Source organism: Drosophila rhopaloa, unplaced genomic scaffold (genome assembly GCF_018152115.1).
Source record: "Drosophila rhopaloa isolate 14029-0021.01 unplaced genomic scaffold, ASM1815211v1 contig_2, whole genome shotgun sequence".
Classification (NCBI taxonomy): Eukaryota; Metazoa; Arthropoda; class Insecta; order Diptera; family Drosophilidae; genus Drosophila; species Drosophila rhopaloa.
The window spans coordinates 9211927-9225309 of record NW_025335083.1 but is presented as its reverse complement, the minus strand read 5'-3'; the positions used below and the strand labels follow the sequence as shown (position 1 = coordinate 9225309).

Below are 13383 nucleotides of genomic sequence, written 5' to 3'. Positions count from 1 at the left end.
ATGTTCAAAACAATTATTTATTAAATTATTATTGTTATGACAGAAATATTTGGATGCCAAAAATGAAACATTGCATCCTTTTACTCTCTATTTTATTACAGATTAATTTAAACTCTAAAGATAACTGGGCTAAAAAATGGTCCACACATAGCTTTAACATTTTTTCCAATGGAAGTAATAAAACCATATACACAGAGAAAGACAGAAAACATATAGGCGGATATGTATGTGAGTTAGAAGTGATAGATTCCCCCAGTTGGCCATCTGAACCAACTTAATGAACTCTTTCAAATCACAGGCATCGCTCAATGCCAAAAATATTAAAACTGACAGGGCTAGACGGTAGACAAGATGACTGCCCTCTGACCCCTTGACCCCCTCCCTGTGATTCCCCTGCTCGGAACCCAAGGAAAAACGTGCATCCTTGCTCGGCAAGTTCATTGTGATGGGATTCCCAGAGGTGCTGAGCCTGGAGTGGGCGTGGCCGACTGTTGCGCCAGCATGTGACCAACTCAGGATGGGGAAGGGGGCTGGGTCCATGGGGGAAGGGGGCGGAAAGGCCACAAAGGTCGTTGCAACACATTCGCTTCGTTGGGTCAAAAGTCAAGCGGTGGGGGAGGGATCCCCTTGGATGCCAGCCATTACAACACTTTGTTGGCTGCTTTGTAAAGTTTTTCCCACCATGGCAAAAGTTTTTTTTCTCCCCCCAGTCTTTTTGTATTTTTCACGCCTTGTCCGAAAGTTTCCTGTTTTTTTTTTCTACTTGTTTTGCTATTTTTTCCCGCTGCTGCCTTAACAATGAAATTTTTGACTGCTGATTGTTTGCTGTTCAATGTTATTCTTCCAGTTCAATGCGAGTTAAAGTAGACAGAGCCATACAAAAAACTAAAAAAAAAAAAACGGAATCGGTCGGAAATGCTGGACCTGTTTCTCTGGTACTTAGCAAAAAGTCTGCAGCAAATTGAAAATGGAAAGTTTGGTTCCTTGTTTTCCTGTGTAGATATATATTCACAATTCCTTTTGCAGTTTGTCTGCTACTTCGGTTAAGTATGCCTGGCAGTCTAGTCTTCGTGCTAAGGACTGTCCAAATGAGGTAAAATAGTTTGGGGAATACTATCGGAAAAGTTTTTCTTTCCTTGGCCCGTCTGGGAAGATTTATACTTGGGATATTCAAGTTTACGAAAGAAAACAATGCATGTGGAAAAATCCAGGGCGAGTAATAAAATAAGATTTAAGAACAGAATCGAAAGTTTAATGGGCGGAGATTTGTAGACCCTTTCATGGGCAACAAACGTAATAACATCACGTATTGTGAGGGTTGAACAAACCGCAGGCTGACGTCGCATTTCCATTTTCCCAGTCAAGTTGAAAATGGAATGGAATCAAAGCTGACTCCCCCTGAGCATGCATTCATTTTTCCAGCAATTTTCACACCCAAGCTGGCATTCACTTTGGCTGCATCACCCCACTGCACCTCCTCCACAACCCGTGTTATCTGACAGCTGCACTTACGCAATGTTTCGCATAAGTGCCCTTTAGCACCTCGCAAGTAGAACATTTTTTATTTCATTTTTTCTGGCAGTCGATGAGGGCTTATTATACGGGAAAATATTTGTGTTTTTCCTCCACTTAAAACGGAGCACTGATATGTTTCCTTGCTAAATTTATATTCCAAATACAACCATTTTGTAAATGGAATGAGGGTCTTTTCTAAGTTCTGAATTGGTTAAATAAGAGTCGGAGCTCGAATGTAATTTTATTTTATGTAAATTCAAAAGTGGCAATTTAAAATGTTAAATGTATTTACGTCGTAAACACTTGTTATTTTATTTAAATCTATTTGTAACTGTATGTATGTTTTATTTACTAAATGCCTTAGAGAGTCCAAGGGTCTTAGGAACATATTACAAAGTAACGTATAAAGATTCAAAACAAAATCCTAAGTGATAAATTTAAAGACAACTTAGCGTTTTTATGATTCCAGCGAACCATCACATAAAAAAATGGCCAGAATTTTGTTTTGTCATTGCTACTAAATGAAAATTACCATTTCCATCGACTGTCAATAGGTTGACACTGGGTCTTCTTTTGCCTAAAATCTGTCTGCACTTTATTAGCAATCATGACTAAGCGTGACTGATGAAACTTTTCACCACTGACAAATTGACTTGCCACATGGCCCAAAAGCGAGCTGCCACGAAGTGTGGCTAATAACTCAATAAAGGAAGTCATGCCCTAAACCATCCGCCACCACCTTCAGCGGATTTCCTTTGTGGCAAGGCAAGTTTAAGCCGATTTCCGCCTGTTTGTCACACAATTACAATTTGTCAGTGGGGCTTAGGTCGCCGGGATTGCCTTTGTCCTTCGCCTGATTGGCTGGAGAATGTATATATTTCAGAGGCTAATTAGGGATAATCGCGGGAGAAAGAAATGCAAACAAGAAAAAAACAATAAATATTCAAAAGATTTAATAAGTTTGGGAAGTGGGAGATAAATAGAGCTTTCTTTTTTTCATTTAATAATTTTGTTTTTACGCTTTAATAAATATATTTTGTATACATTTTTATTTAAATTGTTGCAAAACAATTGTAATTGACTTTAACAGTTTAAGTATTAACGATTTGAATACTTATTAGTCCAGATTATCTGCTAAAAAGTAGACTTTAAAAGTTCTGGAAGATAAAGAATGGTTTTGAGACATGTCCTCAACTTTCTAGAACTTTCGTTTTACCCAGCATTTCAAAGTCAGTTGTAGAACATCGATAACCCAATACAAATTGCCTTTATATGGCGAGGCAGCAACGCCTACAGGCCTAATGACCGCACGTAGAACATCTTGTCCTGCGGTCACCATAAATAACACAAAAGCGCATTTGTCATACGACCTCGCTCCACCTTGATTCCCAATTCCCGATTCCCACTCCCCAGCCATTCACCTTTCGGCAAACTGCAGTCCTTGGCCTTTGTCCTGGACGTGTTGGGCTGTAAATCAGCTCATTAGTTAGTTGGCAGCACCTCGAGCTCGGCTAAGACCCGTCTATGAGTAACACGTAGCTGCTGCTCCACTGGGAAATAAAATATGGTACTAAGAAATTTGATAATTTCTCATTTAATCCTTTCGTTGATTATTTTAAGACTGGTATTCGCCTGTATTAACAAAACTTTGTAGGGAAACTTTGTAATAGAAACTTAGATCATGTAGGTTTTCGATTGATTTTTTTGTATACACCGTTTGATTAGTTTGTTAATTAAAATGAAAAATAGTGAAAAGTTACACCCGCAATTAATGAATCTATGAATTCAATTTGTGATATGTATATGATACAAACATAATAGATTTAATTAAACAAAGGATACATTTAACTTTTTAGAAAATGGTAATTTTTTTTGCTATTATTTTATAATCAACGTAAGTTTATTATACGATAGAATAGCGTTTATTACTATATCGTAGCTTTAATATTCTGCACTTTGCATAACCAAGTTAAAGTATATACACATTTTGTCCAGTGCATTTGGTTGTGGCTGGTGCGGTCGCTCGTTAAGCTTCATTTAATCAAAACAAAAGTTGGTCGGTGAAAAATTACCCCATACACAGGAGGTAAGCGGCAGGCTAGAATGCCTCTTTGAATGCTAATAAATCTCGTTCGGTGCGTGGTTGTGGGATGCCTATCAACGCTTAAACCCGACCTTTGGCAGCGGGAAATATAATTTAAGCGGCCAAATATCTGCGAAAGTTGCTTGTCCGAAAGTTTGGCAAACCGCTCGCCAGAATCAGAGTCGAAGGGATTTTCTTTTTAGTTGATGATAGCCAGGAGTTAAGCCAATGAAGGATTGGATTCCCCACAAGGAAGGGCTGAGTGTGTGGCAGTTAATGAAGCACGGCGATTGGGGGTTCAGAGGTCGGGAGAGAAATATGGCAAGTCAGCTGTCGATTAAGTTTAGTGCCTGATGATGATTGTTCCTGGAGGGTCGTGACCCCTTCTTGATTGCCCGCGTCCAGTTTCAAGTGTGTGCTGTTATTGTTCGAAACTAATCTTTAAAGATCATTAGCTTTGTTCGGCAAAACTTTTCATAACAATAATAATTTGCCAAAAACCCCTAAAGGAAGAGGGAGCTGCGCAGCGAGGGACCACATTAATATATATATAAAGAGTCGGTGAGAGATGGCCAGCTATAATGACGTCAAAGTTGTCAGGGAGTTTTTCATATTGTTGCCTTTAACATTAACCTCACCTTTTTGTACCGGCCCCGTTCACTATGATAATGATAATGAGCATAATGGCGGCGGGTTGAGGCGAGAACCTCGCTGATGACTCGGAGCTACTCCAAGTCCGCTAATCTTAATTACTTTTGTTTAATTACTTTGACGTTCTGCCCGCGACCATGACAAGCGAACTTCCTCGTCTTTCTCCCAGCCTCCGTTTCGGTATTGTTTCCACTTTGAAACGCCCTGGGATATGCAACGGCTTCGGCTGCTTCCTTTAAAATAAATAATGTTTACTTATTATTTTCGGCTGGAAAAGAATGAAGGTAAAAGAAAAAATTAACAAGTGAAAACTTTGCGCAGTTAACAAAAGAACCCACGGTGTACCTTTTGCCATCGCGCCATAAGACAAATAAGGGCCACATGCTTTTAGGCATTCTCGCAACCTGATTGTTCGTACCTGACCTAAGGCACTCGGTTAAAAATTCCGGGAAAAAACTTACGTATTTTGTAAACTAATTTAGAGATTAAAATCTTGACCCAACCGGCGAACGCCAAAGGGCCTGGACTCCCCTTCTTCGGCTCCACCGAATCCAAGCCAATTAGCATAATAATGTTGATTTTTATTGCTGCACCGAAAAGTTTTGTCATTGACTTCGGCCAATGTTTGTTCAAGGCCCCTCCCTCTGGCAAAACTCTGGCTAGGCCTGAGGCTATGATAATTAAAAGTGCTTGACTTCTCCGGGAATTTGTCACGCTTAAATGTCAAAGCTGGTGAGGCCTTATACTGTCCATGAAATTGTTTGATAGCACATTAAGTGTATGTTTGTTTGTGGGCTTGCCACAAAGTGTGCACTAAAACTTGTTTTTTTTTTTGGACAACAAATTATTTATGAGGCCAGTCAAAATCACACAAACTGAAACCAGAAAGATGCCAGAAAAGTGCCCAATATAAATTCCAAAGAGGCAAACTAGCAAATACAAGCAAGAGGGAATGTGACTATTTTAATTATTTGCCTACTCGTTCTTGGATACTCTTTATTTTTTACGTGCAAAAATGGTTAACTTTGAACTAAGAAGAAAGGGATATATGTATATTGAATGTTATATTTTTCCGAGTTAAAAAAATGTCCAAGTGCAACCACTTAGTTCTCTGCAAACAATTTAAGGATTTTTTGAAAGTATCTTAAAGAAATCTTTCTTTCTTTAAGAAAAATTCTTAAAGAAGTTCTTATTTATTTAAAATAAATTTATAAATTTATTTTAAATATTTAAAAGTTTAATAATTGGAAAACAGTCGATAAAACTACAGGCAAACGGATTCGTTTTTTAATAACTTTTTAAAACCAGAATCCGTTTGCATGTAATTTAATTGCCTGCTACTATCAAAATCGCCATTTATTCAGTTGTGAGAAATTTAAAGTTTGAAAAATAACATTAAAAAAATATGTCAAATTTTTTAACACAGTGTTTGTCGGCAACAGAATACCCTGAGTTTGTAGAGCACTATTTCAACTACGGCACTTCAGAATGTGTTTTATAAGCCATGGCCCTCAAAAGTATGCCATAAATGTTAAGGCCAAGCTGAGCTGGTGGGATGACATCACGAAAGCTTATGACGTGTTTAAAAGCCAAGGGAGCTTGAATCTGCCAGCAACTGTAAAAATGTTTTTGTGCAAATCCTTAAATGTGGAAGGAAAAGCAAAAAGCAGTTGAACCAGTATCCCTTTGACTTATCAGTTCAGCTGTCTGACACCCAATTGATAGGTTTATCAGTTGGAGAAACTCGAAGTAAGCTGTGCCAAAGATTTGTAAGTCGATAAGAAGTAACGAAATTTTCCGAGTAACTAAATAAATTATTTTTTCCCTCACCGGAAATTGCAAGTAGCAAGATGGTGAGCCTGACAACGATTGCGGTCACTGGTGTGCTGCAAATGCTGGGCATATCCTTGTTCGTGGCCCAGCCAAAGGATCAATCCTCGCCGGCTTCCTCCATCGGAAGCAACATCTTCCTGCTGGCCATCCTCTTGCTGTTTTGGGACTCGGACATGATACCTAAGAAATTAAAGCAGTACTCACCACGGATTTTCGCCTTCGCCGATCTTTTATGCACGGTCCTCGTCACCGAGCTGTTGATGCAGGTGGTCTGGTGTGGATACGTGAGGATTACCCACCAGACGGTGCGGCTGGTTTGCCACCGGAGGTTGTGGTGCGAGTACGGATTGACGACCCTCTGCACCATTTTCGGGGCCATTGCATCGCTGTGCATTGTGTTCGAGGTGGTGTGTCCCATTCAGATGAAGGATTCGGTGGGCCAGGTTCTGGGCAGCCTGCCCATTCCGATTCCCGCGAGTGCCGGACCCGTCTTCAATTACCTTCAGGATGTGCGCACTTATGTAATGGGTGCCATCTACTTTTGTCAACTTACTAGAGAGCAGCGTTTGCTGTCCGTTCGCGCCTTTGAGATGCAATTGCTGCGTTCCAGGACTGCAAGGGAGTATCAACCGGGTGAGCCTGCTGTCCAGAAGCCCCAAAGTCAAATGGACGAGGAAAAATCGGACAACCAGGACCAAACGGCAGAACCGGAGCTCGTCCAGGAGTTGTCCTCGTGAATTGTTTATTATTTATACAAATTTATGCCAACAGCTGTTGCTATCGCCAGCCTTATTGTTGTCGTCCTTTCTTCTTTTTTTCCGGTGGGCGAGATGGGTTTCATTTTTCGATTTTCCGGCATTCGGTCCTCCCTTTGTTTGCTTTTCATTTTTTGCTCCAACTGTTTTCCTTGCGGTGGCCATTTTAATTTTCGCTTTTTTCCTTCCCTCGTCGTCGTCGATGTTGCCATGTTAGCCGCAATTGATTTGCCGTAAATTGTATTTTTAATCTGTCCGACAAACGCTCGACATTCGATTTCGTTTCGAAATATGTTGAAAGCGATTCTGTTTGTTTTTCACCCTGAACTGCGTCGGGGGCGATGGGATTCTGGAGCGGGAATAGGGTGTTAATGAGTGTGTCAAGGGTGTTATTTATTCGTTAGGTATTTGACAGCCAGCTGCAAGGCAGTTCGAAATACGTCCCTTAAAAAAATGTTGAAAGCTTCAGTCATCTGTTAAGAAGAATCAAGACATACCCTTAATTCGTACTGCAACTACCTGGGCAACCAAAAAATAAGTGCTTGCTAAATGTAATAAAATATATATTATATATAATATAAAAAAAAATATAATATTACTATAATGTATTTGGCAAGCCGAAGTTTGTACACCCTTGCAGTTGTTACAAAAATTATAAATTCTAAATTTTTATTTAGATGCTTAAGAACAATGATTTTCCAATACATTTTTCGTTATTTTCTATTCCAGTCCGATTTTTATAAAACTAAAACCGTATTAATATTATTTATAAAATTGCTAAAAAAAAATACTATTTCTTTTGACTGAAATTATAATTCCCTCGGCAAGGATTTACTTTATAAGAACACATATGTATATTAAACAATATTATTAAATATATTTATCTTTTGCTAATATTAATAGCGTTTATATGTTTTTGGTTATTTTTACTGTATCGTCTTACTTTAATAATCTTAGTAAGAATTGATCTTAAAAACTACCGAAATTCTAGAAAAGATTCATTCCCAGAACTTCACAGCTAAAACAAATATTTACAGCAATTTATTTGTAGATTTTTAGATGCAATCAATTAAATTGCAAATTCATCATTGGGTTGCTCATCAAAGGGCGGACGAATAAAAATAAAGTGCCAGAAAAACAAGAGTCGAACATTATTTTTGGCAATTGCTTTGGAAATACTAATATGATTGACAGTTGCTGGAATCGCATTAATGTCACTCACACGCCACATTCTCAGCCACCCCGATCCATTCGCCCCCCCTCCCCCTACCAGTGTTGCTCCAGTGTTGAGTAATTGAATTTGCTCTTGTGTTGATTCGATGTTGATGGGGCTGGAGCTGGAATGGGCTTGGAATAGGAGGACAAGGGAAAGTAAATTAAATATTTCACATTCTACATGTCTGGGGATCGGTGGAAAGTCGGCTCTTCAGGTTGCGCTGCCTGTGAGTTATTTGTCTCAAGGAATCCACTCCAATGCTCGTGTTTCGTTGGAAAAATTGATATGGTGGAAATGGGTGTTGTTTCCATTGCTTTCTGTGAGTTCTGTTAGTTTTCATTGCTTTCAGTTAGTTCTCTTTTATTTATCACCTTATTAAAATGATTTAAGAATACTCCAAGACCGAGGGCCTTAAGAAACCCCATTTAAATCTTTAATGACCGTAGTGTTACTCCCGATAGGTGCATATAATTAGGAATATAGTCTGTTCATTTCGTATATCTCAACCTCCCTATTACTGAACCTATTTACCCCTAAGTTAGTTTGAGCTGAAATCAGAGTTGTATATAGCTTAGCAGATTATCTTCACGCACTCCCAGATAATTCCCCCAAACATCCTTGCCCTTCGCTACCAGTTGGCATTATCCGAACTTAAATGCCAACTGTCGTTACTGGCTCACTGCTCCAGGATGGTTGATAAGAAGGGTGTTTCGGATGTTTCGGGGGTTTTGGGAGTTTCGGGGGCTCTGTCAACGCATCCGCTGCGAGAAGAAATATGTGAGCTTCTGGTGGGAAGCATACATATGTTAGCACATTTTTAAATGTATTTGTGTCAGGCTGAAGTCGTGACTGCAGTAAATTCCTGACTACCCAAAAATTCCCAGAAAACGGAGAATGGCAAACTTGGTAGAAATGAGCATTTCAACATTTTCAACTTAAGCAGAGGACCGAAAAAAAAGAACACGAGACAAGGCAACTGGCAATGCATGTCTGCAATTTTTTAAGCAAACATTTTATTTGCTCAAATGCTAGGAAAACACAAAAACAACGCTGTAGAAGGTGGGGTGAGAATGGAACTTGAGACACACAACCCACATCAAAAGAGCAACTTCTGCATTTTTCCTCAGTTCCCGTCGCCAGTGTTGTTGCTCCTGTTCCTTTAGTTGTTGTTGACTTGCGCTCCTGTTGACATTTTGATACAAATCTTCAATAAAATAAAAGCAGCTCAAGTGGCCATAGCGTAAACAACAAAGGAAGTGCAAGGGGGAAACTAAGGAAAACAATATGGGTGAAGGAAGTGGGGGCATAACCATAAAATAACCTTAAGTGCTTATGTACCAGTAAAAACTGGTGTAAAAATAGACTCCGTAAGGGTCCTTGGTTAAATATTTAAAAAAAATATGAGGTAGTAGTTCTTTTAAAGTTGCAATTTTATAATAATATACTTTTTTATTATTAGTGTCAGAATAATATTTTCTTGGTTTTCATTTTTCTTAAATCATTAATATTGATAAAAACATGATCATCAGATTAAATTTAACATTAAGTTAAAAAAAAAACAATGTTAATCTCAATATTTTGACAAAAAAGGTATTAGTTTGTAATTTTTTTAAAGAAAGTTATTATGAGTTAATTTTATTATCGTTTAGCCCACTAAACATTTTAGCTATAGTTAATGGTTTTCAATAATAAAGAATGTAATTGTTTCCGAAACATTAGATTTACTTAAAGAAGCCAATTAAAATTATATTGTTTAATTTCTAAGCTGTTAGCTACGTTAATATTAAGTGCTTATTAAAATTTTAGGTTCGAGAGAGGTTTAATTTCCAACAACACATGTTAGTCCCCTTTTCAGATTTGAGTGTAATCTCAAATGGACCCGAAAGCCGTAACGATTAATTGGCCGCGAAAAACCCTTTCGGCACCCTAAAATCCCACGCCTCAATCTGCACTGTCATCCTGTCTGAAGTCCTCCGTGTCATCTGTCCCGTGAAATCTCTTTTCTTTTTGGACGGCTTGATGTTGCCACCCCCCCTCCCCCTTCCCACGTTTCGTCTGGTTCGGTTTTTGCTTGTGGTCAAGCATATGGCACACAACACAGAGCAACATGCTGTTCTGTCCCCACACAAACACGGATACACACTCACACACTCTCACCGGACAATCACGTAACAACAACAACGATAACAACAACAACAACAACCACTAGAACAACAACAACAGCGGAGCCGAACAAAAAGTTGTTAGCCAATTTACTAAATGTCCAGTGTGTGTTGAATTGTTGAAGCTCGTTTGCCGCTTTGTGTACTTTTTCGTGTTTCGTATTGAATAACAAATTATTTGTGGCATATGTTTAGGGGCTCGGAAGGACCAAAAACAGGAGCTGAGTGGGCGTTAAACGACTTGTTAGCCAGTCAGTCATGGATAGTCCGGTGGTCTGACAACTTGTTTGCCCGCCCGAGATGGACATGGAAAAGAGTAAATAAGTTGAAAACTCGAATTAGTCCGTTCGGTAGTGGGATATTTTAATGTTCTCCATGAAATGGGGCGTAAGCGTATCCAACGAAGTTAAAGATCACAAGTAGTCGACTTTTCCGGCTCTTTGGCTCAACTATCGTTCAACCCATACCCTCGGTGTCTCGCTCCCCTAAAACGTGAGTAATTTTCCAATGAATATGAAGCCACAAAACGAAAACAGTCCCTGAGTGCTGGCTAAAATGGAAGCGTATAACTTTTAATACAATTTGTAGGCTCTGACTTGAGCCCTGGCTCTTCATTAGGATTTTTATTTCTTTTGGATATTTTATAGCTTGCCAAAAACGAAGAATTTATTGCCGCAAGTTCAAAACGTTTCGATGGCTGGCATTTTTCTGAATCGACCTCGACACGCTTGCTGCATTTTCAATTGCATTTCCAATAAATTGTTTCCAGCCTCGAGTACCGCTTCCTCCTTTCGACTTTGCCAAATTGGCGAAACTAAAAAAGAGATCGAATAATTCGCGTAGCATTTAATTTTCCCATGACTCTGGGCAACTGCACAAGAGAAATGCGTTTAAGGTTATGGGTGGAGTTCTTTTGGGCGTAGAGTGGGCGTGGCCGGATGTAATTAGGCACTGTTAATTAGGTCGTAATTGGAGTTTTTGAGAAAGGTTAAAAGCAGTCGAGAATCATTCTGGGGTGACTTTCCCCATGACATTACTTATGTGTAATAAAGGGTGAACTAAATAATTGCAGAAAGTCGTGTTGGATGTGCCATAAAAGGTTTTTATTGGTTTCAGAACTGGGTTAGACCTCTTTCAAACGTCTTCATAAATCTCTGTATATACGAATTCTATAATATCCAGGCGAGCCATATTTATGAAGGTTCTGTTATCGGTAATATTGAACTCACTTGTTCATTTATGAAAGCTACAGATTGTTAAAAAGGTGAATAATAATACCCACACAGCATCGTCATTACGACTCTTCGCTACTCATTGTTTATTACTTTTTTTGCCGTTTCAGGATTTGTAGTTACCATTTAAAACGTATAAAAAGAAATCGACGGGACTAGATTTTCAGCCATTTGTCAACATCCTTAATATATCCAGTCAGCTCTTCGATTCCAAGTAAAGGACAAAGGTCCGGGGTATATATATGATTTCTAGGAAAAATCTCCGGGATCTTCCAAATGATCAAGAACATGAATTAAGATCACCATAAACAGCACTCTAATAAAAACCTTTAAAGCTCAAAAATTAAATAAAACACACATTTACTTATCACTTAAAAGAATATTGTATTAAATCTTTTTTAACGCTTCTTTACAAAACCTTAAATAATGACCTATTAAAAATCTTCAAAATATATCATATTTTTCAAGTGAAAAGCTCAATCCGGTATGCCGTTCTGCTACGTCCAACTTTAGACTTGAAGAGTCGTCAGCGTTTAAAAGAAAATCTAGGCCCTCGTCCAGTCGTCGCTAAAATTGCCTGGCTGGGCAGCACCTGCGCCTTCAGCATCTTGAATGGAGTCCAAGTTGGATGGTTCCGGTCGCTCGTTTCTAATCAGAGAACCATCTTCGAGAGCATGCAAAACACATGATACCGCGACTTAAAGACGCTGTTTACTTCTTTGCAAGAAACGTTTTTGGCGGCTGTAATGGGTACTTTAAGTTGATTACAAAATTGATTAATTGCTGTTTTCACAGATAAGATAGCAGCAGATTTCTTTAAAAAGAAAAAATATCCTGTAGGATGGTACAGGAAATTCCTAGCTTAAAATATCTACAAGTCTTAATATACAGAATTATTTGTACGTAATAAAAAATATAAATCGAAATGATAATAAATGTAAATACTTCGATTAGTTTTCTATTCTTTTAGTCGATAAGAAAACAAGCAAACTTCGGCCAGCCGATGTTTAAATACCCTTGCAGCTGTTACAAAAATTAAATATACTATAATTTATTTGTATGCGTATATGCTGAAAACAATGAAGATATGCTGAATCGTTCCTCTGGCAGCAACATAATAAGTCGTCCGATTTCTATAAAATGAAATCTGTAATTCTAAAATAGCTTAAAATTACTATATATAGTAGTTATGTAAGTTTAAAAAAAACATTTTATATTTTTTTTAAATTTATTTTTCCGATTGTTCCTAAGGAAACTGATTGATACAGTCGCCCAATCCGACCTGTTCCAAGTTATATACTACCGGCAATAGAAATTCGATTTTTAGGGTAGATTTGTTTAGCTCTAATTCTGAAAGACTAGTTTGTGTAGAAACAGACAGATGGACGGGCGGACAGACGAACATGGGTCGGAGATGTCTCCTTCACTGCTTTGTAAAATTGTATACGAAATTATAATAGTAAGTTATATACAAAATAATAATGAATGCTTCCCAGTGGAATAGAACCTGCACCCTAATCTATCTCACCACCAGTAACCTCTTAAAACAAAAGCCCATTATCAAATATAATAAAATTTAAAACTTTATCACCCCAGTAAAACACCTTAAAAAATGTTGTGTTTATTGGAAATATTTTTTTGGTATAAATCAATTCAATTTTTTTGCTCCTATCTTCCAAGAATCGGGGAGATCCTAGAGTCCGTCACATCCTTGAGCAGCAGTCGTTGAGCTGGTCCAAAATCGAACTAAACTTCAATTGGGTACTGCCTTGTCTTTTATAAGCAAGCCCAGCCAATAGGAGCCAAGATATAGAGTTCCTAAATTCAAATTTAGGGGATGGGTTATATTGGGGATGCTGATAAGAAAAGCTGCTGTTAAGTATTTCAAGTTCTTGGCTTAAACTTGAAAGCTAGCTTGCAAAATAGCTTTCTGAAG

The 13383-nt window shown here is 38.3% G+C and overlaps 1 protein-coding gene across 2 annotated transcripts; it reads left to right on the top strand.

Moving 5' to 3' along the window:
* The first annotated feature begins 5992 nt into the window (after positions 1 to 5992).
* LOC108040757 lies at positions 5993 to 6879 on the top strand. Of its 2 annotated transcripts, none has more exons than XM_017118344.2 (2): positions 5993 to 6018; positions 6093 to 6879. In XM_017118344.2, the coding sequence occupies exon 2, from the start codon at positions 6100 to 6102 to the stop codon at positions 6817 to 6819; it is 720 nt and encodes a 239-aa protein (XP_016973833.1). In that variant the 5' UTR covers positions 5993 to 6018; positions 6093 to 6099; the 3' UTR covers positions 6820 to 6879. The 2 variants fall into 2 exon arrangements, with proteins under 2 accessions (XP_016973833.1, XP_016973834.1); XM_017118345.2 differs by having other exon boundaries at positions 5999 to 6018; positions 6096 to 6879.
* The last annotated feature ends 6504 nt before the right edge of the window (positions 6880 to 13383 follow it).